The following is a 25,874-nucleotide window of genomic DNA, read 5'->3' on the forward strand; positions in this document are numbered from 1 at the left end:
CAAGTTGAAAAGAAAGCCAAAGTCCCCAGGCCTAGATACTTATCAATATCAAACCCAGATCTCCCAAACCAATTGGATGAAAATCACTTTAAGACTTGAGAGAATTTGGAATTTTAAATGGGGGGGGGGGGAGAGCGCATGATTTGCCTCAGAAAAGCCCAATTGAGTGACGCCACTTAACTTGTCTGGGGAGATATGCTTTCCTAGGAGGGTTTGAAGAGAGCCTGAGACTTGAATCTCCCTTCTTTATAGATCAAAGGGTACACAATTTAGAGGACACAGTTTTCAGCGTTCACTCCCATCATTACTATACATGGTAATCTACACCAAACATTTTATTTTTGATTCCTATGCTGTCATGTGAATATTTTCCTTTGAATAATTCCATACATATATGTAGTATCCATGTTTGTGTTTGCCTGTTTGTAGGAGTGTGTGTGTGTGTGTGTGTGTGTGTGTGTGTGTGTGTGTGTGTGTGTGCCTTATATTACCAGGAGAAAAGACAAGAAAGTATGGATTGGAGATAGGAGTATTCTTTCCTTTGACTTGGATCTTAGTCATAATTTGAATTATTGGGTGAGCTTGAAAAAGTCTCTGATTCTTAGTTTTCTTCTTTTAAAATAAGGGGAATGGATTTAATGCTTACAAAGATTGCTCCCAATTTCAGTTTGTCATGTTCTGTATGTAAAATCCTTGATAGCATATCTAACATTTCAGTGTTCTCTCCTCCAAGTTGCCACTTCAAGACCCACAGGATCTAAAATAAGATGATTTAGGACATAGAAATCGTTCATTATTAGTAAAGGTCTCTTGACTTTTGTGACTAAATCTGAACAAGGAAGTAGAATTAATATGGTGGCTATACCAACCCTCCACTCTTCCAAAATAAATTACTACAATTGAATAATCTCAGAAAAAAAAAAAAAACCAAAAAACAGACCTGGACAATCTAGTGTATTGACTAGGGAGTGACAGAGAAGTTTAGCGTTATACTTATAACCTCTGCAGATTCTCTGTAGTTGAGTCTATAGAGAGTAATTATATACTTTTTGGAGGGTTCTATCATTGAGTAACCCCATAGATTTGGGATTGTCTAAAAGTATCAATTATATGCCCCAGTCCAATGATGTTTCCCTAATATCTATCAACTAGCTCATTTTTGAGAAAAGGTATTTAATTTTAAGGACAGATATTATTATTATTTTTTTAAAAAACAGCTTCCAAAAACTGGGGAACATCCTCCCTTCTGTACACACTAGATCTCTAACATATGTAGACTCAAACTTAGTGCTGGTGAGTTACTTCTCCTCCTCTTCCTTTTCTCTCCCCTTGCCTCACAACTTCTGGGGTGGATATCCCTTGACAGAGTTTCCATCCTTGTAGTTTTTTTTTTCCTTTTTCCATTAAGATAATTGGAGTTAAGTGACTTGCCCAGTGTCACAAAGTCAGGAAGTGTTAACTGTCTGAGATCAGATTTGAACTCAGGTTCTTCTGACTTCAAGGTTGGTACTTGATCCACTGTGCCATCTAGCTGCCCTGCAGGCTGGTTTCTAATGGGACTTGTTATCTGTGTTGACTGGTTAGTGCATTGCTAGGCTGGATCAGATAAGTTGCTTCTCTATTGGCTCCTTGTTGGATTTAGATCCTTCTGAGACTCACTCTAGTGGCTTCTGCTGCCAAATCTAGTTATTGAGAGGACTTCTCATGGCACTTTTAACCTTTTATAGTTATCAAGAACACCTCTGCATCAATTTCATTATCCATTTAAGATTAAGAAAGGATAAACACAAACACACAAATAATAGCAAAGTAGTATTTTTAGATCATTACATATAGAGGCCCTGTGGCAAGATATGGGAGTTATTGCCCCTAGCCAATACAGAAAGGCTGTTTATATTCTCCTAAAAAATTCTGCTTGTGTCCTTAGTTCTAGTTCCTTAGTCAATTACTAAATGTTTTTTTGTCATAGATCCTCTATCATTCATAACTAGAAATGGGTCAACCAAGCTTTCATATATTGGATTGTTAACAGGTTTAGAATATTATTCACACTTTTTTGTAATCAGCTAAAAAGAGGAAATTCCTGCATGTTCTTAAGCCTGGGTCCTTACTGGCCACTCCTCCTCTCAAACCCAGATGAGGTTTGTAGACCAAGAATGACTTGGTGTTCTGAGTGTTACAGATTGTTATTGAAAAAACCTGCTCCTTCCATACTTTAAAAAGGTTTGAAGACTAACTAATTAACCCTGTCTGGAGGACATTTCAGTCTAGATTGTGGCTGTAATTATTATTATTATTCACTAGAGGAATGAAAAAAGGAAGCATAGGAATAAGGAACAGTTAGACTTTTATGAACTCCTCCTAGAAGAGAACTGAATAGATTCCACAGATTAAACTGAGAGACTTAAGAATCATTTCAGATGGACAGAGATAGATTCAGTATTTCCTTCTGTGCTTGTCTACCAAAAATAATTGGTACTTTGATCTAGCTTCAGGAAGGGAGATTAACCATTCTGTTGACCTCAAGGAAATTGAGTGCAGAATTCCAGAGAAGAAGAAAAAAAATAATATTTTTTTAAATGAGCATACAAAGAAATAGCAGAAAGCAATAGCATCAAGAAGACAAAATTCTTCAAGAAAATTAGAGATATCAAAAGAAAGATTCGTGCAAAAATGAGCATAAGAGATAAAAATTATAAGGACTTAATAAAACAGAAAAGATTTTTAAAATGGGGAATACTCAGAAGAACTCTATAAGAAAGATCACTTATCAGCATGATGATGTGATTACTGATGTAAAGCCAGAAATTCTGGAGGATGATATCAAAGGGGCCTTAAGGAATTTTGCTAGCAGTAATACTAGTAAAGATGTTGGAATTCCAGATAAGCTATTTAAAATTTTCAAAAATGATTTTGTTGAAGTGCTGCACTCAATATGCCAGAAAATTTGGAACAGTCAACGTGGCCACTGGATTGGAAAAGATCAGTTAATGTTCCAATCCTAAAGATGGATAATGCCAAGGAATGTTCAAATTACTGAATAATTCTGTTGATTTCACATGTCAGAAAGTTTATTCTAAAAATTCTGTAAGCTAGACTTCAGCAACACATGAACAAGGAATCACCAGAACAGCAGGTCAGTTTTGGAATAGAAGTAGAGTTTACACCCAAATGCCAACATTTGCTGGATGATAGAGAAAGATTCTTCCAGTGGGGGGAGGGAGGGAAAGCATTCATTTTAATTTTACTAACTACATTAAAGCCTTTGACTGTGTGGATCACAACAAATGTGACAAAAATGAGAGAATTAGATCCTCTTGTCTCCTGAGGAACTTGTGTTCAGGCTAAGAACAATAGTTATAACCAAACATGGACCAATTAATTGGTTTACGATAGGAAAAGGAGTGGAATGAGACTGTATATTGTCATTTTTTTGTTTGTTTGTTTGTTTTAACTTATATGTTGAGTTATTCTAGGCTGGATGAATCAAAATTGGAAATAAAGTTGCTGGGAGAAATATCAGCAGTTTCAGAAAAGCAGATGATACCACTCTGAAGGCAGAAATTGAAGAGTAATTAAGGAAACCTCTTGATGAGCTAGAGAAAGCAGATTGTAAAAACCAGATTGAAGCTTAATATATATACATATATATAAATTAATATGTATAATAATTAACATATATAATTGTGAGAACTGGTCCCATTTTTTTTGACAAATATAATGAGAAGAAATGGAAGCAATGTCTGATCTTATATTTTATACTCTTGGCTCAAAGATCACTGCATATAGTGAACACAGCCATGAAATTAAAACCTATTTGCTCCCTAAAAGGAAAGCTATGGAAAATTTGAAGAATATAAAAAGAGTCAGACATGACTGAATGACTAAACAACAACAAAATGACTCTAAGATATATGACCTAAAAACATATATTTGTCATTTGCTTACTCAGTCATCAACAGGACAGGAGAATACAGAATTTAAGTAATGATTATATCAATAGAAAGCAAATTTTCTGGCCTAATAATTAGATCATCTGAGTTGATCTAAGATTTTTTCCTGAATTGTAAATGTAGTAAAAAAAAATTAAACCTGGGAATTCTTGAAATACCAATATGTACTAATTATGATACAATGTATTTGGGATATAACTTTAATAAGAAGATAAAATAGCTGAGCTTCACAGAGAAACTCCCAGAGAGAAGGTGGTCTAAAGTATAGATGATTATATGTTAGTAGAAAAAAAGCTTCTACTTTCGAGGTTACAAGAGTAGTTTTGACTTACTGATATCACTTAACTTCAGTTTTTTTTTTTTTTTTTTTAATAAAATAGGTGCTGGTGATGGTGGGTAGACTAATCTTGGCATACTAAAACTTAAACCAATAGGTCATTTAGAAGGAATCTTGATTCTTGATCAGAATCATCTAGATTATAATACCCATAAAAGTGAATCAATAATTCATTAGAATTTGGGTGTAATATTATGGGCATGTCAAACTAAATTTCTCTATCAGATTGCTTAGATTCAGAAGCAAAAGATGGCTTTGATACAGGTTTTAGTCTCCTCAGAACAATGTTTTTAAATGTATAAAATAAAATTCAAAGGAATATAGTGAAATATAGTTATCAATTACAAAATGTTCTTACACCTCAAGTTAGTAATTCCCAGAATTAATGTCCATAAATTTTAAATGTCATGTTATCTTCTTTTCTCACATGGCCCTGTCCCGGAACATACAACCTATCTTGGATCTTCCCTTAACTGAGTGGTCTCCCACCCCAAACTTAACAGAATATTCCTTCTTCATAACTCCCATACCTATTTGATGCAAGCATTAGAAAGAGGGTGAGGACAGGTTGGTATCCAGAAGAAAAAGCCAAGTCTTCTTTTTTCAGTTAGTTTTGTCAATGTTATTATTATCCATATGGCAACTTCTTTCCCAAGAAACTTGAATCCCTTAATCCAGAGAAAACTGAGAGAAAACTTCCCACTTAAGAAATAGAGAGGGGATAATCACATAGATCTCAGTTCTCATTAGGAAGTCTTAAATATGACACTTTATAACAATCATAGGTCTATCCCCTGAGGAGTCCCTCCCTAACATGAGAATTCCCTTGGTCCTCAAATGACATTTACATCTGGAGTGGTCTCCAGGGATTCAGTAAAATGAACAACATATGAGTTTGATTTCTAATTCTCTTCCATGAGTGCCTGTAAAGAATATGGTTCTTCCCTATCACTCTCAACTATATTTTGTTCTATTTTCATTTATTCTGTTAAATATTTTCCAATTACATTTTAATTTGCATCTGGCTGCACTGGTAGGCAGTGTCTTTGACATCTCTACTTTGGATAACTCTTTAAGATTAAATTGTAGAGAAGATAGCAACCTGCATTGATAATTAGAATGCCTTTACCCACAAGTTCCCTCTGAATGGTACAGATTCAGTTGTACAATTCAAGTCACTTAACCAAAAGGATAACTCACTTAACCTTTGTGGTCCTCAGTTTCCTCATCTGTAAAACAAAAGGGTAGAATTTGATCACTTTCAAAACTCTTCCTGGTTTTAAATACAGATAATAAGAAATGCAAGTTGAAATTTATCTCTGAAATTTATCTTTATTGTATGCATATATGCACATGTAAGAAAGAGAAGGAAAGATAATTATAAGTTTTTCTGAAGCATTTACTATGTAAATAGCATTCTAGCTGAGCACTTTACAAGTATTACCTCATTTGATTACTTCAATAATTCTATCAGCTTGGTGCTATTATTACCCCCATTTAACAAATGAGGTTAAATGACTCATCCTGGAGTCACCCAGGTAGAAAGTTCAATTAACCATATCATCAGTAGTTTTGATGTAAATTGGCTTGTAGCTAAGAAGTGTTATAGAAATAGCTACTATTTTTATTTTATAACAGAAAATCAAAGCTTTTAGAGTGTGCAAGTTTTCATCAAATTATATACATGTCATTTCTAAAGCAGGACATCTGCTAGCTATGTGATTCTGAGCAAGTTACAATACATGCCAGGTATTGTGCTAAGTCCAGCTTACAATTTAATTATAAAACAGAAAAGGAAACTGATAAAAGTGGTGGGGAAGGGGATATGATGTTCCCTAAAGTTCTAAGCAGAGCTGCTGGTGCAAAATATTTTGCAAAGTTATGATCTGAGCACTTTATAAAAGACTTTGGGAGGAGTTTAGTGCTCTATCCAAGGGCCATCTCCAGTTGTGTGTTCCCTCCCCAATATATCTGCCTCATCCTCAGCATAAGGTAAGTTTCTTAAAAGTGGTTCAAATCTTTGAATATTTATATTGCACATTGTGTGTGTGTGTGTGTGTGTGTGTGTGTGTGTGTGTGTGTGTGTGTGTGTGTGTGTGGTGGCGAGCTCGAGTGTGCCTGTGCTTTATTTATCTCTTTGTTGTGAAACTCTGATTGCATCATTGCCTTAATTACCATTTTTTGAAAAATTTGGAAGCTAGGTATTTCTTTTCCTGGAATTGTGAGGTCAAATGAAGCAGGATAGATGAATCAAATGAAAGGTTGCTTGTTGTTTACATTTTGAGGAAACATGGTTGCACTTGTAATAGTAGCTTGTTGGTATAGTAAAGCACTATTTAAAGTGGTTCCCATCTATTAAGGATTAGCTAATAACATGATATATGAATGTGGTAAGATTGATATATGAGAAATGATCTATGAAAAATGATGAAACAGAAGTTTTTAGATTTTTAAAGAATTTTAAAGAATTCTTCCGGAATTGCCAAGACTATGAAGACTCTTCAAGCCTTTACAGGATACATCTCATGCAGATGTTGGTTCAAGCCAGGTGATGGGTTTTTTTTAATCCAACCACAGATCTATGTTGACCCATACATGCTCAATGATAACTGCTCCTACATGACTATGAGAATATGCACTTTTCTAGATAATCTTACAACTGACAAAAATAAAAATAAAACAACAACCCTGGCTGCCTCTTCTGATGTGTATTTTGTTTTCATGGAACAATTTAGTCAAGAAGCATTTATGAAGCACATACATATTATATGCCAGACATTGTACTAAGTTTTTGGAATATAAATTTAAGCAAAAAGAAAGACAATTCCTGCTCTCTAGGAGCGTATATTCTAACTAGAAAGACATATAAAAGGGAAACTTAAAAGAAAGGAAGATTAAGGTTACTATAGACACATGAGGGAGAAGTCTAGAAGGATGTAGAATGATGGAAAATAAAAAGATAAATAACTTTCTTTAAGTGGAAATTTTAGGAGGATCCCTCTACTTTCCAATCAGAAGGAAGGGCCCTCATGTGAGTTCCAGGGATGAAGTGATCTTCCAAAATAAAGACATTTTTTTAGGGCATGATGGAGAAATTTAGAGGAGTTCAAGTCTATGAAAAATAAATTCAAGAATAATGATCATAAGATAAACTATGGTGAAGTGATGCTATTTAAGGAATTTAGAAGCTCTTGGAGCCATGAATCTAAGCTGATTTAAGAGCCGTAAGAGTTTTCTGTAATTAGATGTTTTTTTGAAGATGACCTCAAAGAGGAAAGTGAGTTAAGGTCATGGTCTGAGTTATTTGAAGATGTGGATCTTGAGGATTTTGTTCTGACAGTCCAAAACTAAGGATTCAGAATTTCTACAAAATGCTCTAATTTAGGGGCAGCTAGGTGGCTCTATCGAGCACCAGCCCTGAAATCAGGAGGACATGAGTTCAAATCTAGTCTCAGACACTTAACACTTCCTAGTTGTGTGACCCTGGGCAAGTCACTTAATTCTAATTGCCTCAGGAAAAAAAAGTTCTAATTTTTAAATATTTTATATATCAACCCTTTAGGAAGAATAATTAATTGTTCTCATTTTATTTTTGTCAATATATGTTTATTTATCAGTATTTTATTTGTTTTATATATATACATACATACATATATATATATATATATATATATATATATATATATATATATATATATATATATATATATATATATATATATATATATATAATGTTTTCATTTGTGTGGGGAAAATAGATAAAATAGTCCTGTGCTCATTATGCTTTTTATATTGAAGACTTTTGGAGAAGGGGCTCAGTTAATCTTCCAGAAGATCATTCCCTTGACAGGAAACAAACACAAGATTTGTTTAAGTGATTTTTCTTTAGCTCTAAGTTGATAATATAAAGAGCAGGAGACAATGTATCAGACCTTGATCTTTCTTTTAGAAGCAGGGCTCCTTTGGGATAAACTGTATCTATGATCAGATTTAGGGATCTTAATGGGAGAACATGCTTTTACTGATAAACACTATCCCTATTTGGGCAAATTTTATGTTATTGAGCATGGAGCTGTGGTAGTGGGTAGTGAGTGGCTCTGAAGTGATTAAAAGACATAGTTACAAGAACTGAAAACTATAACTGTAAAATCATGAATGAAAATCTCTTGTGGAATATAGTCATTAGCCGAGATTGAAGGGGTATTGTATAGAAAAACTCACAGCATAGGAGAGGAGAAGGATAGGCCCAAGTCAGAAGAGCCAGCATAGGCAGGAAGTCGTATATGGATTATGAAGTGAAGGTTCTGTCTTAATTTTTAATAGTATTTTATTTTTCCAAATATATGTAAAGAGTTTTCAACATTCACCTCTGTTCCAAATTTTTCTCCCTCAATTAATCCCCTCCCTAAGTCATAAGCAATCCAATATAGGTTAAATGTGCAATTCTTCTAAGTATATTTCTATATTCATCATATTACACAAGAAAAATCAATCCAAAGTGGAAAAAAAAAACACAAGAAAAAAATAAACAAAAACACAAAAAGGTAAAAATATTAGGTTTTGATTCACAGTCAGTCACCATAGTTTTTCCTCTGGGTGAGGATGATATTTTTTCATCACAAATTTATTGAAAATGGCCTGAATCAACTCTTTGTTGGAAAAAAACAAACAAAAAACAAATTCATCACAGTTGATCACATAATCTTGCTATTACTGTATACTAATGTTCCCTTGGTTCTGCTCACTTCACTTAGCATCAGTTCATGTAATTTTTTCCAGGTTTTTCTGAAACCAGCCTACTCATCATTTCTTATAAAACATATTTTATCACATTCATATACCATAACTTACTTATGCATTCTCCAATTGGTCAACCACTCAATTTCCATTTCCTTGCCTCTATAAAAAGTACTGCTACATTCATTTTTGTATATGTGGGTTTTTTCCTTTTCTTCATGATCTCTTCGGGATACAAAACCAATACAGACTCTGCTGTATCAAAAGGGGTGCACATTTAGATAGGCCTTTCAGCATAGTTCCAAATTGCTGTCCAGAATTGTCATTTCACACTCTACCAGTTATTAGTGTCCCAGTTTTCCCACATTCTCTTGAATATTTATCATTACCTTTTCTTGTCATTTTAGTCAATCTGAGAAGTATGAAGTGATATCTCAAAGTTGTCTTAATTTACATTTCTCTAATCCATGTTTTAGAACATTTTTTCATATGGCAAAAATGGCTTAAATTTCTGAAATCTGAAAACTGCCTGTTCATATTCTTTGATCATTTATCAACTGGGGATGCTTGTATTTTTATAAGCTTGAGTCAATTCTCTAAATATTTTAGCAATGAGACCTTTATTAGAAACTTTCCCCCCCCCCAGCTTTCTGCTGTCGTCCTAAATCTTGCCTGCATTGGTTTTATGTAAAAACATTTTTAAAAATTTAATGTAATCAAGCCCCTCAATTGGAGAATGGCTAAATAAATTATGGTATATGAGTGCTATGGAATATTATTATTCAGTAAGAAATGAGCAACAGGATGATTTCGGAGCGGCTTGAATTGGTGTTAAGTGAAATGAGCACAACCAGGAGATCACTATACATGGCAACAAAAAGACTATACAATGATAAAATCTGATGGACATGGCTCTCCAACAATGAGATGATTCAAACCAGTTCCACTTGTTCAGTGATGAAGAGAGCCATCTATACCCAGAGAAAGAACTGTGGGAATAGTGTGGAACACAACATAGCATTCTCACTCTTTGTTATTTGCTTACATTTTGTTTTCTTTCTCAGTTTTTTTCTTCCTTCTTGATCTATTTTTTCTTGTGCAGCAAGATAACTGTATAAATATATATATATTGGATTTAATATGTATTTTAACATATTTAACATGTATTGAACAACCTGTCAGCAAGGGGAGGAGGTGGGAGGAAGGAGAGGAAAATTTGGAAAAAAGGGTTTTGCAAGGATCAATGTTGGAAAAATTACACATGCATATGTTTTGTAAATAAAAAGCTTTAGTAAAAATAAATAAAAAATTAATGTAATAAAAATTATCCATTTTTGCATTCCATAATGCTCTCTAGTTCTTTGGCTTTAAATTCCTCCCTTCTCCACAGATCCCTTGTACTCCTAATTTGCTATTTTCTATCTAAATCATGAAATCATTTTGACCTCTTTGATGGTAGTCAATGTCCTATTTTTGGAAGGCTCAGTCTTGGTGATGAAGAGAATCATACAGTTGCCCATTGTGAAGATTAAGTACAAGGAGATTGGGATGTAAATCCCATACTGAGATTCCAAAAACAAAGGTAGAGATTTCCATGTCAGAGGCAATTAGATTGAGTATTGTAAGTAGGTAAAAGAATAGATCAGGAGTGGCTTAATATACTATTAATTGGAATTGTATCCATAGATGCCTGACCTATTCAAAGTTTCCTGTTCCTGGACAATGAGTCAGTTCATATCATATTTCTGAAAAGTATGATTTTCCAGTGAGAAATATTGGAGTCACTCGGGTTTCCTATACCTACCAAAACTGAAATCAGTGTGCAAAAGCTAAGATTTTATAGTGACTATACAAAAACAAATCTCCAAACTCCACAATGACTAGAAACTGGAACCATAAACAAGTATTTATTATAACTAACACATATTCTGAAAATAGGAAGGTGAGGTTTAGAGCTGGCTCTCTCACCTTTGGTCAAGGAAGAGGCAACAACCATTGGCCTTTTGTCATTGGACTTTTTCAGAATTTGTGTCTCATGGGTGGATGAATAATCTTACTTTTATGGAGTTAGAAGCATATTGTGTTACCAAACCACAACCTGTTCCATTCTTATCACAAGAGATCTCTAGATGCAGACAGCTGCTGGTTCATGGAATTCCAGAGAAAGTAATCCTATCTCAGTCTTTATAGGGCTCCCTCTACACTATTCTTTAAGTATCATTTAACTGCTAAATAGTCAATTAGAAACTAGTAAGGTTTTTCTCAGACACTCTTTGAGCAAGCTCACAACAGATGAAAATATTTCACCTTGAGTGATGATCCTGCAATAATAATATATAGAGTACTATATCTTAAATGAGTTGAGTTTGGCAAGAAAAGTGAATGGGAGATGTTAAAAAGAGTGGTTAAAAAACTATATTTGGGGAAAAAAAAGATGATTAATGATTACAGATGATGGGAATAGGATTATAGATCACAGGATATGGAATGAAATTAGTTACAAAAACATAAGGTAAAGAGCCTCAATCCTTTTGGGATTATCTTTTTGGTAGATAGAGATATAGCTTATTCAATAAGAACGAACTGATTCATGTCCCTCCTCTGCTTGATGCTGGCTTGATGTGACCATGGGAAGATCATTTAATCTCTCTACGTTTTCTAAGAAGCTCTCTTAAGGGTCTAAGTTGCAGGTTTATCACCAATAAAATTACATACCCAGTTTCTGTCTCTTTCTATCTTTGGCAACAAGAATGATATTTTTTTGCTCTTAAAACCGATGTGCAATGGCTAATAAAGAGCTATACAAGATAAATAGGGAACTACAAACATCTAGCACTTTTTGTTAAATTCACATCGCACAGATCGAAAGGTTTGATAGATAATATCTTGTGGAGAGCAAGTCAGGTAGCACAAGTTGGATAAAGGCAAATGTGCACATACTTCAAAGAAGGGGAGATAATGAAGTCTGGCTATAATAGGCAGAGAAGAGAGATGGAGGGTGATGTCTAAATTAGACTCCGGTCAAAACTGTGGGGCCCATTATTAAAATAGATGGTGAAACACTTGGAAAAGTCAGCTGTGTTCTCAATGACAATGCTGCAAACAAAGCATGACAGACTCTTATTTCCTTTGTAACTAGACTGATGGAGAAAGATGCAAATTAAATTGATTTAATTTAAATTAAATAATAACAACTTAATTTGAATGAAGTAATTGACAAAGGCCTCAAGAACTATTTGAACATATAGTGGGATAGCCGGATAGTGGGAAAACAGTAATTTTGTGTGGTTTTAATGGTTACACTTCAAAGTTCAGTTATTAGTTGATGCCTTTTTGGAAAGGGATTTCCGCTTTTTGGTCTTACGGTGTTTAACTTTTAAAAAAATAATAATTTAGATAATGACCACAAGTCACATGTCTATCAAGTTTTTTTTTTTTTTTTTTTTTTTTAAGACAACTGGAAAAAAAGACTAATACATGAGAATAAAGGATAAGAATTCCAAAAGATCTTACTATAGTGGGATAACTGCAATAGGATAAAATTTAACACGAATATAAAAGAGGAGGTTGTAATCAAATAGCTATTTGAAAATCGAGAGCCCCCGCCACTCCCCACCCCCACCCCACCCTGAGGAGTCGGGCTCGCGCTGGGAGCCGGTGCGGAAAGATGTCGGACGCGGCGGTGGCTGACACTCGGCGCCTTCACTCGAAGCCTCAGGACCTGACGGACGCCTACGGGCCGCCAAGCAACTTTCTGGAGATCGACGTCTTCAACCCGCAGACTGTGGGCGTGGGCCGCGGGCGCTTCACCACCTACGAGGTCCGGATGCGGACCAACCTCCCAGTCTTCAAGCTGAAGGAGTCCAGCGTGCGGCGGCGCTACAGCGACTTTGAGTGGCTGAAGAACGAGCTGGAGCGCTACTGTAAGATCGTGGTAACCCCGCTGCCGGGGAAGGCCTGGAAGAGGCGGCTTCCCTTCCGAGGAGACGAAGGCCTCTTTGAGGAGTCCTTCATCGAGGAGAGGAGGCAGGGCCTCGAACAGTTTATTAATAAAACCGCCGGGCACCCACTGGCTCAGAATGAGCGCTGCCTACACATGTTCCTGCAGGAGGAGATAATCGACCGGAAGTATGTCCCTGGGAAAGTGCGCCAATAGGAAAGCCCGCGGGCCGCCCGCTTTCCTCCCTCCGGCAAAATGACTGGATTTTACACTGACCCCCCCTACCCGCCCCCTCGATCTGCTGTGGCCGTGGTCTCGCGGCCTGACTCTTGTCTGAGATCGGTCTCCCTGGCCCTTGGCCATACTAAGATCCTCCTCTTTAAGGAGGCGTAGGAAGCTGCGGGTGGGGGCTTTTAGGGGGGAGGGCTCAGGAACTGGACTGAAAGGCACTTATTTGGGCTTTCTCCAGGCAGCAAGGCTAACCCGGGGGCTGTAGCTTCAGTGCGACGCTGGGAGTTTAAGGGCAGTTTAACTCCAACGTTTAACCTGGAACTCTGAGCAGGGGGTAGCCGCGTCTCTTCTACCGGCATGGAACCTTCATTTTGCCTTGTGGGGGGAGGGGAGACTCCCATGAGCTCTCCAGTTTTCTCTGTCCCTCCCACGTCTCTCTACATTTTCTTGATTCCCGTCTCCCCTCCTCTGTTGCTGTCTGGGGCAGTTAGGAACCCGGAAGGCAAGCATCCCGCTTTGTGGATTTGCTGGGGCCATCATACTTAGACTCCCCAGAGACACAAGAGAAATCTGGGGAAGCGGAAGGGCCCCTCTGGGCCCACAGCTACTTGTGATTGGCTGGCTTCTCACTGGTGCTTAATAGACAGTGCGGGTCATCGCTCTTTTCCTGAATCTCAGTAGAAGTAGTAGAAGGGTGGGCTGCCTTGCAGAATTGGTGGCTCAGTGGTGCAGTGAGAATGGTTTCTGGTCTCGGAAACTCCCGGTGGCCGAAAAGGACTTAAATGTTTTCCTTCCCACCGGAAATCTCATGCCACTTTTGTTCCCAGAGGGCGGGGCTACTTGAACAGATAGTGTAGTCTGACTTCTGTCCCGCACTTTGAACTGGTAAATGGAGCTGAGGACGAAGTGTCATCTTCACCCCCACTTTGGTCCCAGGGGCCTTGAGCTTTCTGTGCCTGGTTGGTTCTTCATGGACCACCAGAGGTTCATCTAGAAGCTGGCCCAGGGCTAGTAGTACAAAGCAAATTCCAGGAGCTCTCCTGGGCTTTGGGCTGGAATGCGGTCCGATGTACGGACACTGTAAAAGCGGGAAGCATCAACAGGAGGACCTTTCCTGGAGCCCTTCAGAAGATCTGGACTCCCCGTCATAGCAGTATTTCAGGGGAAGGGATGAGTAGCCTGATCTGGGGAGGAGTCCAGTTTCCAGGACTGAGGTCATCTCTAGCTATTGAGGCTGTGCCCAGGAGCAGCTCCCAGAGAGAGACTGTTCTCTCGCCCACCCTGCTAATGTTGTTGAACTATCTGCTTCCTTTTTTGAGCAGTAGCTTCTGATCTGTATTTTTAAAGATATGTTCCTTCAGCGTGCACAAGTGCTGAGAATCTGATGCCCTCTGCTGTGTCTATATCCTACTTTGGGAGTTTCAAGCTTCTGTCAGACAATGGCATATCCAACTTCTGTTCATATTAAACTACTGTGAAGCAAAAAAAAAAAAAAAAAAAAAAAAAAGTCGGGTTGTTAGTGGACTAAATCTGATTTGAGTTATCAATGAATAATTGTAGTCAGTAATGTTAATGCAATCTTAAACTACATTAAAAAAAGGCATAAAACTTCAGACTAGAATGCACTTGTACCATTTTATTCTTATGTTAATTAGAAATTAATTTAAAAAGTCAACATAAGATGGGTAACTTCCATGGTAAAAGTATTGCAGATCATCATTCAAGATGAAAATAGATTTTGTGGACATAAAAAGGAAAGATAGTTGTCTAAAAATCTGAAGACCAATAATTTGAAAAAAATAACATTTCTCATCAAGGCAGAACAAGGAGCTGAATCATATTTAATAATCAAATATAATAATATTTATAAGATGAACATAATAAATAGATATAAGTGGATATGTATACATATATGTATGTATATGTGGGTGTGTATAATCTGGAATAGAGTAAACGTGGGAGGGTATGTGTGGATATTATATATGTGTATATACTATATACATATATACTACACAAACTTACATATATGCACAATTTATATGTGTGTGTGTGTATATATATATATATGTCTAGTATATATAAACACACAAAAACATCCTGACAATTAAAACTAGTGCAGAATACTTTGGGTTATTTTGGGAAGTACTAGATTCCCTTTTATTATTTTGCTTGGCATTAGAGATTAATAGCTCAAAGATAGTTGTTAAACTCAAATCACACAAATGGAAGCAACTGAATAGATATGTTGGAATAGAAGGCTGAAGTCCTCAGTGAATCACTGTCTTTTTCTTCTACACTCGCTCTCACCCTTCCACAGACACCTTATCCCATGCTTTTTACCACTTAGCCCTAAGGGAACTCAATTGGCTGTGCTCTGAAAGTAAAAATTCAATGTTATAGAGAATCCATAGAGAATCCATGCATACAGGGAAGAGCTCTTAGAATAGAGAAATGAGAATAGCAAAAATAGAGAAGGCCCCTAATGACATTTGCTAAGTAATTTAGTTTTCCCATGATAGTCTGTAATTAGCTGTTATATATACTTGAGAGAGTTTTTAGGCTTTTTTTGTTGTCTAAGAGGATGGTTCCTTGGATAGAAAATTCAGTATTTTACAATAAAATACAAATAATCATAATGTGAATAGAAAAAGCTTTCTTGATTAGAAAAGGAAAATTGTAGTATGCTCTATAAACATGGACAGAGACATCTTGAATCTTTTTAAATATAGCTTAAGTTGAGCCAAGGAGAGGTTTTTTTTTGTTTTTTGTTTTTTTGTTTTTGTTTTGTTTTTTTAAGTATGTACTCTTATTTGTATAGAAAATATAGATAGATGAGAGGTAATCTAATATTTGGTGGAGAGGATTTGGAATTTGTTGAATAATTGAACCTAAAGAATAGTTATAACTGCTCTTGAATTGACAAAGACCTCAGAGGCTACCTTACACCTCCACCTCTTATTCCTACTCATGTGCAAGGTGAGGTGCTCTGACTGGAATCAAGAAGATCTAATCTTCAAATACATTATCAGACATTTACTTGCTGTGACCTTGGAAAAGTGACATCCTTTTTCTGTTTATGTCTTCAAATATGAAATGGGGATAAAATCTACCAGCAAGGATTATTTCAAAGGTTAAATGAAATGTTAAGTGCTTAGCATAGTGCTTAGAATATCATACATGCTTTATAAAGGCTTATTTCTCATCAGGCTACATAGATAAAATGAGTTAAAGGAGGTTGTCACTTACTCAATGTTCTCAGTAAATTTCTAATGTTGTATTTGAACCTACCTACCTCTGACTCCAGAGCTAGAAGTCTATTCTTCCTGCTGCAGTGGTCTGGTGCAAGGTTAACTTGGAAAGTATTCAAAAATCTTTTCTTGGTCCAAGGCTGTTCGCTTTTTTAAAAAGTAATTTGCTTGAAAGAATGATTGAAATGGTTCACAGATTTTAATATGAATAAAACTAGGACTGGAATATTTTTAATCATAAAACCTAACTCTAATCCAAAAATCTGGCTTAATAATAGAGTATTAGAGGAAATCTGTGATAATTCAATGTCTATGATTAGTTTCAACAAAATCAGTCTACGTGAATAAGGAAGTCCAGACGTAATTCATCAAAAACAAGAATCAGGATGTTATGTATAGTTGGAAAGGACTTTAGTATTAATCTAATCTAACCTTTTTTTTGCAAGTAATGGGTTGATTCTTGTCACCAGTGAGGTTCACAGGGAAGGTGGCTCTGAAATAACTAGTACTTAATCCCTTATATTATTAAAGTTTTTATGACTTATAGAAACCTCTTATGATTCTGCTTCTACCTATCCATCATTCCCATTTTATTAACATGTATTTTTTTTTCCTGTCAAACAAGGTTTAGGAAATTGGTTATTCTGCTCCTTTTTACTTGTCCAGTGAAAGCAAGAAGACCTCTTCCCTCATTTTCCTTGCTAATGATTTCTTCCTAATGCTCTAATTAGACACTGACAATTACTCTTATTAACTTTCTTGAAATAGGAAACCCAGACTTCTAGTCTAAATCTGTGATCCCATCTTCCTTCTCAACAGTGATGGATCAAATTGTTCTCTTTCATGTTGGCCACTCACATCATATGAATAAATAAGGAGTTACTATCTATAATACTTCCTATAAGAAAGACTACTCCAAGGTTCTATTATCTGCCCTGCTACTCTGAAATGTCAGTTACTCTAATTTGATTTGCCAAAATGTTCTAAGAATGTCTAAACTGTGCCATCTATTCCAAAACTACAAATATAGGGTCACTGACCCTTTCTGTTTTCCTTTTTTCTAAAACCTTGAGAGCAGAAAAGGCCACCATTTTCTCTTTGTATTTTCAGATACATAATAGTTGGCACATACTAATTGTTAAATGAATGTTTTTACTTTTTTGTTTTCATTTATTCAGGAAAAATTCATAGAAAATACCAAGAATATAATATATCAAAGAATTAAGCATTTTAAAGGCTTCCTACCTTCAATTTCTTTAGGTATAACCTGTTCTTCCAGGTGGAACCTGTTGTCAGTTTTTTTAGTCTCTGAAGCTTCAAAAGTTAGGCAGAAAAAAAATCTAGTTTCTTCTAATAGACCAAATGTATTATTAGACAAAGTAAATATGGGGTGCCAATAGTTACATTGATTGTTTGCACTGAGATTTGAGAGTATCATAGAGCTTTTAGAGATTTCATTGGTATGGGATATTAATATGAGAAATTTCCTCTATTAATAGAGATCAACATTTTCAACTTTTTTTGTCTATAAGAGATGCCTAGAGAAAGGAGATTAAATGACATGACCAGAGAACTGAAGTAACTATACCAGATTGAGGCTAGCACTTCTCAGAACTTCCTTACTTGAAAATTAGTTCTCATGGGACAGCTAGGTGGCAAAGTGGATAGAGCACCAGCCCTGAATTCAGGAGGATCCAAGTTCAAATCTAGTCTCTGACACTTAACACTTCCTAGCTGTGTGACCCCTGGGCAAGTCACTTAACCCCAGCCACAGGAAAAAAAAAAAAAAAGAAAATTAGCTCTGTTAATTAAACTATGTTCTCTTGAAGTGATGTATATCCTTCTCCAACACTCACTATAATCATCTTTGTTATAATGCAAAAGGACATCATATAAAAATCTCATTTGTATATCACAATATTTTTTTTTTAAAAAAGAGGGAACACAAGCAGATTTTTTATCCCTAAATGGAAAAAATGAAAGACTTTTCAAAAGTAAGCCAAAAGTGAATCAAAAGACAAATCAGAGATTCAGCAAATGAGTGTTAATAATAGAATAGAAAGATACTGACAAGTGTAATATACATATAAGCCAGTTTTCTGAGATAATGTGATTTAAAAATAATTATTATAACTAGCATTTATATAGGACTTACTTTGTGCCAGGTACTATGCTAAGCATTTAATAATAGTTATCTCATTTGATCCTCACAACAACCCCACAATATAGATGCTGTTATCCCCATTTTACATATGACCAAATGGAGGCAAAGGATCTAAGTGTTTTTTACACCGCAATTAAAATGCCTAAGGCCAGATAAAAACACTGGTCTTCCTGATTCTAGGCCCAACTCTCTACCTGCTGTGGCACATAGCTGCCAATTAGAAAATTTCTATATAATTCATATGTATGTATGTGTATATATATATATATATACATATACATATATATATGTGTGTGTGTGTGTGTGTATGTATACATACACATATACATATCAAGATGATATTGATATATATAAGCATTAAAAGAATAGATATTAATGTTTTAAAAAATTAATAGCTGGGTAGAAAAGTGATAACCTAATTTTTATTTTACAAAAAAAATCATTGTTTTTATTTTTATATCGCCAATATTTCTGAATAGATTAGCCTTCTCTTCTGCTTTGGAAGCCATCTGCTAGTGGCTGCTGGGGATCTAATTCTGATCAGTAGAATAGATGGTATCATGTGAGAGGACAATAGTGACACAAGGAGACTGAGGCAGTTGGATTTTCTGACTTTTTATCTCTTACCTTTAATTTATTTCATTCCCTATACAAAATATATGTTTTCTAAGCACAGCAAGGTTGTTATTGTTTAAAGAAAAATACATTTTTTTTTGCAAGCAACATCTGCGTCAGTAAACTTGTTTTATGACCTCCAGACAGATATCTCTAATTTCTGTAGGTAATATCAATCTTTCCTTGAGCTGTCAGCCAAATGGGGCCTAGAACTCTGATAATGTCAGGGACTTGAGTTCATGGAGAGTTTTAGACTTGGAAATAGAACTATGCTCTATAGGGACTGAGCTAAACTCCTCAGACAGTAAAGTGGTACAAGAGGTTAGGGGAATTAAGCTTTCCTCAAGCTGGGGTAAGTCTATTTAGGAAAATACCCTTTGAAATAAATATTCCTGGTTCTGTGTTACAACAGTAATAAAGAGTTATTTTTATTTTTCCATATTGAAGATAAATAATCTTCAAATTAAAATTATTGAGAAAGATTTGTAGAAAAATTTTACTAATGAAAATGGATACAAAATTTAGCATGTAATTTTAACAAAAAGACTCCTCCAGCATATTTCACCCAGAAATTTAATATTTTCTAGTTAAATTATTCAAAAGATTCAAGGAAATTATAAATTTAGGAAAATAATCAACATAACTAATAACCTAAATGGCAGCAACAAATTCTAACTATGTAAATGGGTTCAATTTATGTAACAAGCATTCCCAGCAAGTTACTCATTGTGCTATGCTTTATTGGTGGAAAATATTTACAAAAAAAATTAAATATCCAATTCTTCAGTATAGTTTCCAGTAAGAGGACACACACACATACACACACACACACACACACACACACACACACAAACATTTGAGCCTAGCCATCTCTAGTATGGGAGGGAAGAAAAAAGGGGGTAAAGAAGTTTACTTATTACTTTATTATATAGTTTTAAAGAAATAGCAAGTTATACATAATAGATTGGCAATTTCATGTGCAATCATCTTGTTTATTATATACCATGTTGTAGAAATGCTTGTTTTATCCCTTAAGGTAAAAATAAAATATAAATATATATGTATATTTATATATATTTAAATTGCTTAAAATAGTATAAAGAATTCTTTTTTAATATATTAAAAAATGCACAACTAAAACAGCATTATTTGCAACCAGAAACTTAGCACAAGCATCAAAAGCCACTGCAACAGAGTTATTTGATAAAGGCATGGCAAATATTTAAGACCGAGATTCATTACCTAATACTTAAATGGTCAACATTAGAAAAAAGAAGGAATTAAAAAGTACAAACTACAATATAAAATACTTCAAATATTTAATAATAAAAGAAATATAAATATAAATAAACCTGAAGTTTCATCTCACACTCCTCAGATTGTCAAAGATAATCAAAGACTGACATCAATATTGAAGCAAATGAAGGAAAAAAAAGTTGCTATAATTCATTTTTGGTAAAAATTTTAATTAGCTTAATGATTAGGTAAGGGAAAAAAGGGATTGTACAAGAACAATCATCAAACTGTTCACATTCTTTGATCTAGGAATCCCATTTTTGTGCTTCTCTTTCAGAGCTCTACAATAGAGGTAAAAGTCTCTATATACCCAAATGGTAATTATGGCAATTTCTATGGAAACAAACTATAAACACAACGAATGCCCATTGATTGAGAAATGATTAAATAAATTGTAACATATGAGCATTCAGGTCATAAATAGTAACTTACAGGGAATCAGGAGGACATTTTATATAATATCCTCACTAATGTATATGAATACAACACTAAACAACCAAATTCTGATCCAAGTAGTAAAATGAAAAACATTTTTCTGACAAAAGAAATGACTAGGTGTTGCAAATGATACATATTATAAAATAAAATGTGGTAACATCCTTGACTTATGTTTATTAATATAATGCATTGCTTAAAATGGTGTTATATTCCCATCATTAATGATTTTTAAATGAAATCTAGATGACTGATTATAATATGCATTATGGTAGAAATTCTTTTTGAGTAGAGGTTGGATTAAATGGGCCCTTCTAGAAGTGCCTTCAAATTTTCATATTCTGTGATTCTTTTCATTCTCAATTTACCCATTAGGGGTATAGATTCCTTCCTTTATTTCAGTTTACTAGTATTTTGGGGATAAAAGTGACTAAGACTTTCTGTTAGCCTACTTGAGATTCAGTTTTTTCAAGACTCTGATTCGAATCTGTTGGGTTTTCACATAATATACTATGGGTTCATTAATGAGGGGACCAACAAGAGGACATCAGCCATCAGGATTCTAAAGATTAGGGGAGCATATTTTCAAGAGTGGTAGAGAACAGCCAGGGTAATAATCGAAATATAAAAAATAAGCTCTGCACAAATATGAGAAACACAGGTGCTGAGAGCCTTGAGTTGCTCTTGGTGGAAAGCAATGCCTAAAACAGGCTTCTGAATGAAAATGTAGCAAATTGAAATTAATGTGAAGTTCATCATACTTGCCAAAGCAACAAAGAAGCCATAAATATAAACCTTATTATCAGAGCAAGCCAGTTTCATAACATCTTGATGCAAATAGTAGGAATGAGAAAGGAACATCTTACAATATGTCAGGCTCTTCAGAGTGAAAGGAAATAGCAAGATCAATAAAAAACTAATCATTGTTAACAGGCTAAGTTTGGTGGCTCTTGCATTGGTAAGGATAGTGCCATATCTTAGGGGGTCGTGGATAATTATGAAACGATCAAAAGACATGATCTTAAGAACTGAAGATTCCATGAGAGAGAAACCACGAATAAAGAACTGCTGGGCAAAGTAAGCATCAACATTCAATAAAAAGACCCTTAGCATTGTAGATAATAATGATAAGGACAGGCTAAGGTCACAGAAGGCCAGCATAGAAAGAAAATAGTACATTGGCTTATGAAGTGAGGACTCAGTTTTAATGAAGAGGAGGATGGTACAGCCCAAAATTGTGATAAAGTATATAAGACAATTGGGATTTGAGATCCATATGTGAGTATGCTCCAGTTCTGGGATTCCTTTCAAGAGGAAGGTAAAAATTTCATCTTTAGAGTTGTTGAATATAGACATGGTAAGCATGGTAGGTAGAAAAAGGAAATCATGTCAGGAATATGGATGACATTCCCTGAAATAGAAAAGAAAAAAAAAAAATATATATATATATATATATTTATACTTGAATTCTTCTGTTTCTTTCTGCCTTTTTGGTAGAGTTGTGCTAGTATTGCTTCACATATTATCTTCTTGGTTTAGCCATCTCTGGTCCACTCAACAAATAGTATCCTATACATATTTGAATATTCCTTGAGTACAGGTCCTCCTGACTTCAGACCTGGTTCTTTATCCACTGTCTAGCTGCCCCTACTCCATCACTTTCTAATTTGCATTACACATACACATTTTCTCAAGTATAAAAATGAGCATCTTGAAGGCAGAGGCTGTTTAGTCTTTGTTTTTGTAGCCTGTTGTGATTGGCTTCCAGGACATTACTATCATCATCATCATCATTATACTTATCTTTCCATCTCTAACAAAATGGTTTTCATACAATAGGTATATATAATAAATGTTTGTTGAATTGAATTATCTTATTCTGTGCTTCCTTGTCCTGAAGATTTAAACACTTTTGTAGTGATGTCTCAGAGAAACCTTACTAGTTCTTCATTTTGATTGGTGACTATTGTACTAAACCCATTATTTAATAAAAATCCTAGCTACACTTTACTCCACTTCCAATTCTTTGACAGACAAATTTACTAACTTCTTTGTTATTTTCCTATTCCCTTGTACTTGTACTTGGCAAATATTCTTCTGCCTAGTCTAAAGATCTATAACTACATCATGAACTCTTGACAGTTTTTCCTGGAAAAGGTATGTGAATATATATATTTTGTTGTAATCTAACTCATCCTCATCATTCCTGTAACTTTATGAACCAAAGCATCCACCACTTTCCTAGTTGTGTCATCTCTATTTATTAAAATATAAACAAATTAAGGGTGGGGGTTATCTTCCTTCATTCACTCCAAAGATGTGAAGAGAGCACATCCTTCTGGCTGGCCTTTTCTAAGGCAAGTCACCCCACCTCCCCCCCCCACATCCCCATTCAAATTCAAACTGAAAAAGCCTTCAAAGTAATTTCATTCAATTGGGAGATCCTGGTCTGATCAGCTCAAACTGCCCCCAGCCCCCTGCCAAGAACTGCTCATAAAATAGGTTTCTGCTCACTCATTCTTTGCAGAATGTCCAAAGTAGCAAGCTTTGCCTCTTTGGCATAGCTGCCAGGACTCCTGCCCACTGTGAAGACATTCTCTTTTCAGTGTTAACACCTCTGTTTATCTCTCTGCCAGGATTCTCTGCTAGAACCTTTATCTCTCTGCCAGGACTTTGTCACTTGGAAGTCAGTCTTCCTAGCAAAAACTGACTTCTACAGTGCCAACAATAAACTTCCTTTTACCAGTCTAATATTTCGAGGTTGTGAATTCTTTCATGTTGGACTTGCTCCAACCAAAGAAAGGTTCCCACAACTCTCTGCACTGCCACTAACCACATCACAACTGCTTGTAACTAAAAACCACTTGCTTTTTTGAAGATATTGATGACGACCAATGAAGTTTGGCATCTTGCTCCTCTCTTAGTCTTCTATCATTACTGGGAGGTATCTATGATTGACTGCGTTAGAATGTTAAGATTTTTGGATATCAGACACTATATTGTTGGGAATTTGGTCAAGGAGCAACTAGATTAGAATCACTGATTGTTAGTGGAACAAACAGTTATGGACAATTTCAAGCATATAGGATTTGTTTTCTATCTATCTGTCTTGACAATGTGAGAGATGATCCTATTAGGGATTAGAATAATGGTCTCTATTATTTCTAGAGAATTCTATGGACTCTGGGATCCCAATTCCACAAGTACCTTTAAGCAAGGATATTATAGTTGCATATGGATAGTATTTTTGTTCTCTCCCTTCTCTCCCTATTCCACAATGGCAGGAATAAATAGACTAATAACAGGTGTGAAAATTACATTACTAACCTAAATATGAGATTTTGAATGGGCTTGTTAACATAAAAAAATGGTGTTTGGGCTGCAGATGTTAAAGAATTCCCACATTTGCTCAAACATATATGGTTTTTATATTACTCAAAGATCTCTCTGCTCTATGTATATCTCCCTTAATGAGATATCTCTTTCCCTAGATTCTAGGATTCAGTTCCCTCTGGAGATGAAGGCTGAAGTGATTGCTCTAAGAATAAATAATCAGGAAAATTTCATGTCCCTGCTTAGGGAAGAGAATTCCATATCATCATTCCTAATCTACTCAAATTTGATTTTCTCTTATAACAAAGAAAAACAGTTAAAGTAAAACCACTAATATAGAAACCACATATGACCATATAGATCTATGCATCCTATTCTCATATCTCTTTTCTGAAAGGATAGAAGACCATTTCATCACCTGTTATCCAAAATGAATATTAGCTTTTATCATTATTCAGAATTTGACTTCCTTTTCAACATAATTTTCACTTATATTTATGCAGTCATATTTTCCCTTTAAATCTACATTTTTCATAATACTTCAATTCATGCCATTTCATAATACTTTATTCAGTGCTCTTTGCATGGCACCAGCTAGATTACATTAATGAAATTACTATACCTCAGATTCAATTGAATTAACGATAAAATACATTATTGATAATGGAGACAGTCTGAAATAAGAAAACAAAAAATATGTTGGCAATTAGCAGGATGATAAGGGGCCTGGAGAGACTTATATGAACTGATGCTAAGTGAAGTGAGAAGAAACAGGAGAGCATTATACCCAGCAACAACAAGATTATCCGTTAATTATTTCTGATGGATGTGGCTTTTTTCAACAGTAAGTTGTTTCATGGTTCCTGCCAATTCCAATGGTCTTGTGGTGAAGAGAGCCATTTGGATCTGAAGAGAGGACTGTGGGGACTGAATGTGGACCACAACATAGTATTTTCACTTTTTTTTGTTGTTTGCTTTTTGTTTTCTTTCTCATTTTTCCCTTTTGATCTGATTTATTGTAAAGCATGATAATTACAGAAATATGTATAGAAGAATTGTACATTTAACATAGATTACTTGTCATCTAAGGGAGAGGGTGGGGAGAAGGGAGGGAAAAATTAGAATACAAGGTTTTGCAAGGGTGAATGTTGAAAATTATTTATGCATATATTTTGAAAATAAATTAAATTTAAATTTAATTTAAAAAAGAAAAGAAATATGTTGTACTTCAGGAGAGTAGAAGACCAAGTAATATAGTACCAGATTAGTGTTCACATGAAGAAATGCATTTTCAAAGTACCATCTCTTATACTAGGCAAATAGGTATTTAAAGGCTAAATCTATTAGAAAATAGTAACTTTAATATCAGTAGCAAAGTGCTAAGTCTATTGTCAATTGTGTTGACAAAACTACTGTCTATATTTTAACAAATGAATCCTGCAAAGAAACAATCCTTTTTCATGGTACCATTATACCTTCCTATATATGAAAGTGGTAAATGGATGGGCAACTACTATATAATTTATCTGATTTTTTCTCTTTCAATATGTTCCCTTTCAAGGAATTGTGAGGGACTCAATGAGGA

General features: G+C 35.1%; 1 protein-coding gene and 1 pseudogene across 1 annotated transcript; one reads left to right on the plus strand and one right to left on the minus strand.

Moving 5' to 3' along the window:
- Positions 1 to 12,458: 12,458 nt before the first annotated feature.
- Positions 12,459 to 14,819, plus strand: LOC141563632 (sorting nexin-12-like). Its single transcript, XM_074305005.1, has one exon. It carries the CDS (start codon positions 12,695 to 12,697, stop codon positions 13,181 to 13,183), a length of 489 nt encoding a protein of 162 aa, XP_074161106.1. The 5' UTR covers positions 12,459 to 12,694; the 3' UTR covers positions 13,184 to 14,819.
- Positions 14,820 to 21,404: 6,585 nt separating this feature from the next.
- LOC141559872 (olfactory receptor 51A4-like) lies at positions 21,405 to 22,321 on the minus strand (annotated as a pseudogene).
- Between the last annotated feature and the right edge of the window lie 3,553 nt (positions 22,322 to 25,874).

This window comes from Sminthopsis crassicaudata, chromosome 3 (assembly GCF_048593235.1).
Source record: "Sminthopsis crassicaudata isolate SCR6 chromosome 3, ASM4859323v1, whole genome shotgun sequence".
Taxonomy (NCBI): Eukaryota; Metazoa; Chordata; class Mammalia; order Dasyuromorphia; family Dasyuridae; genus Sminthopsis; species Sminthopsis crassicaudata.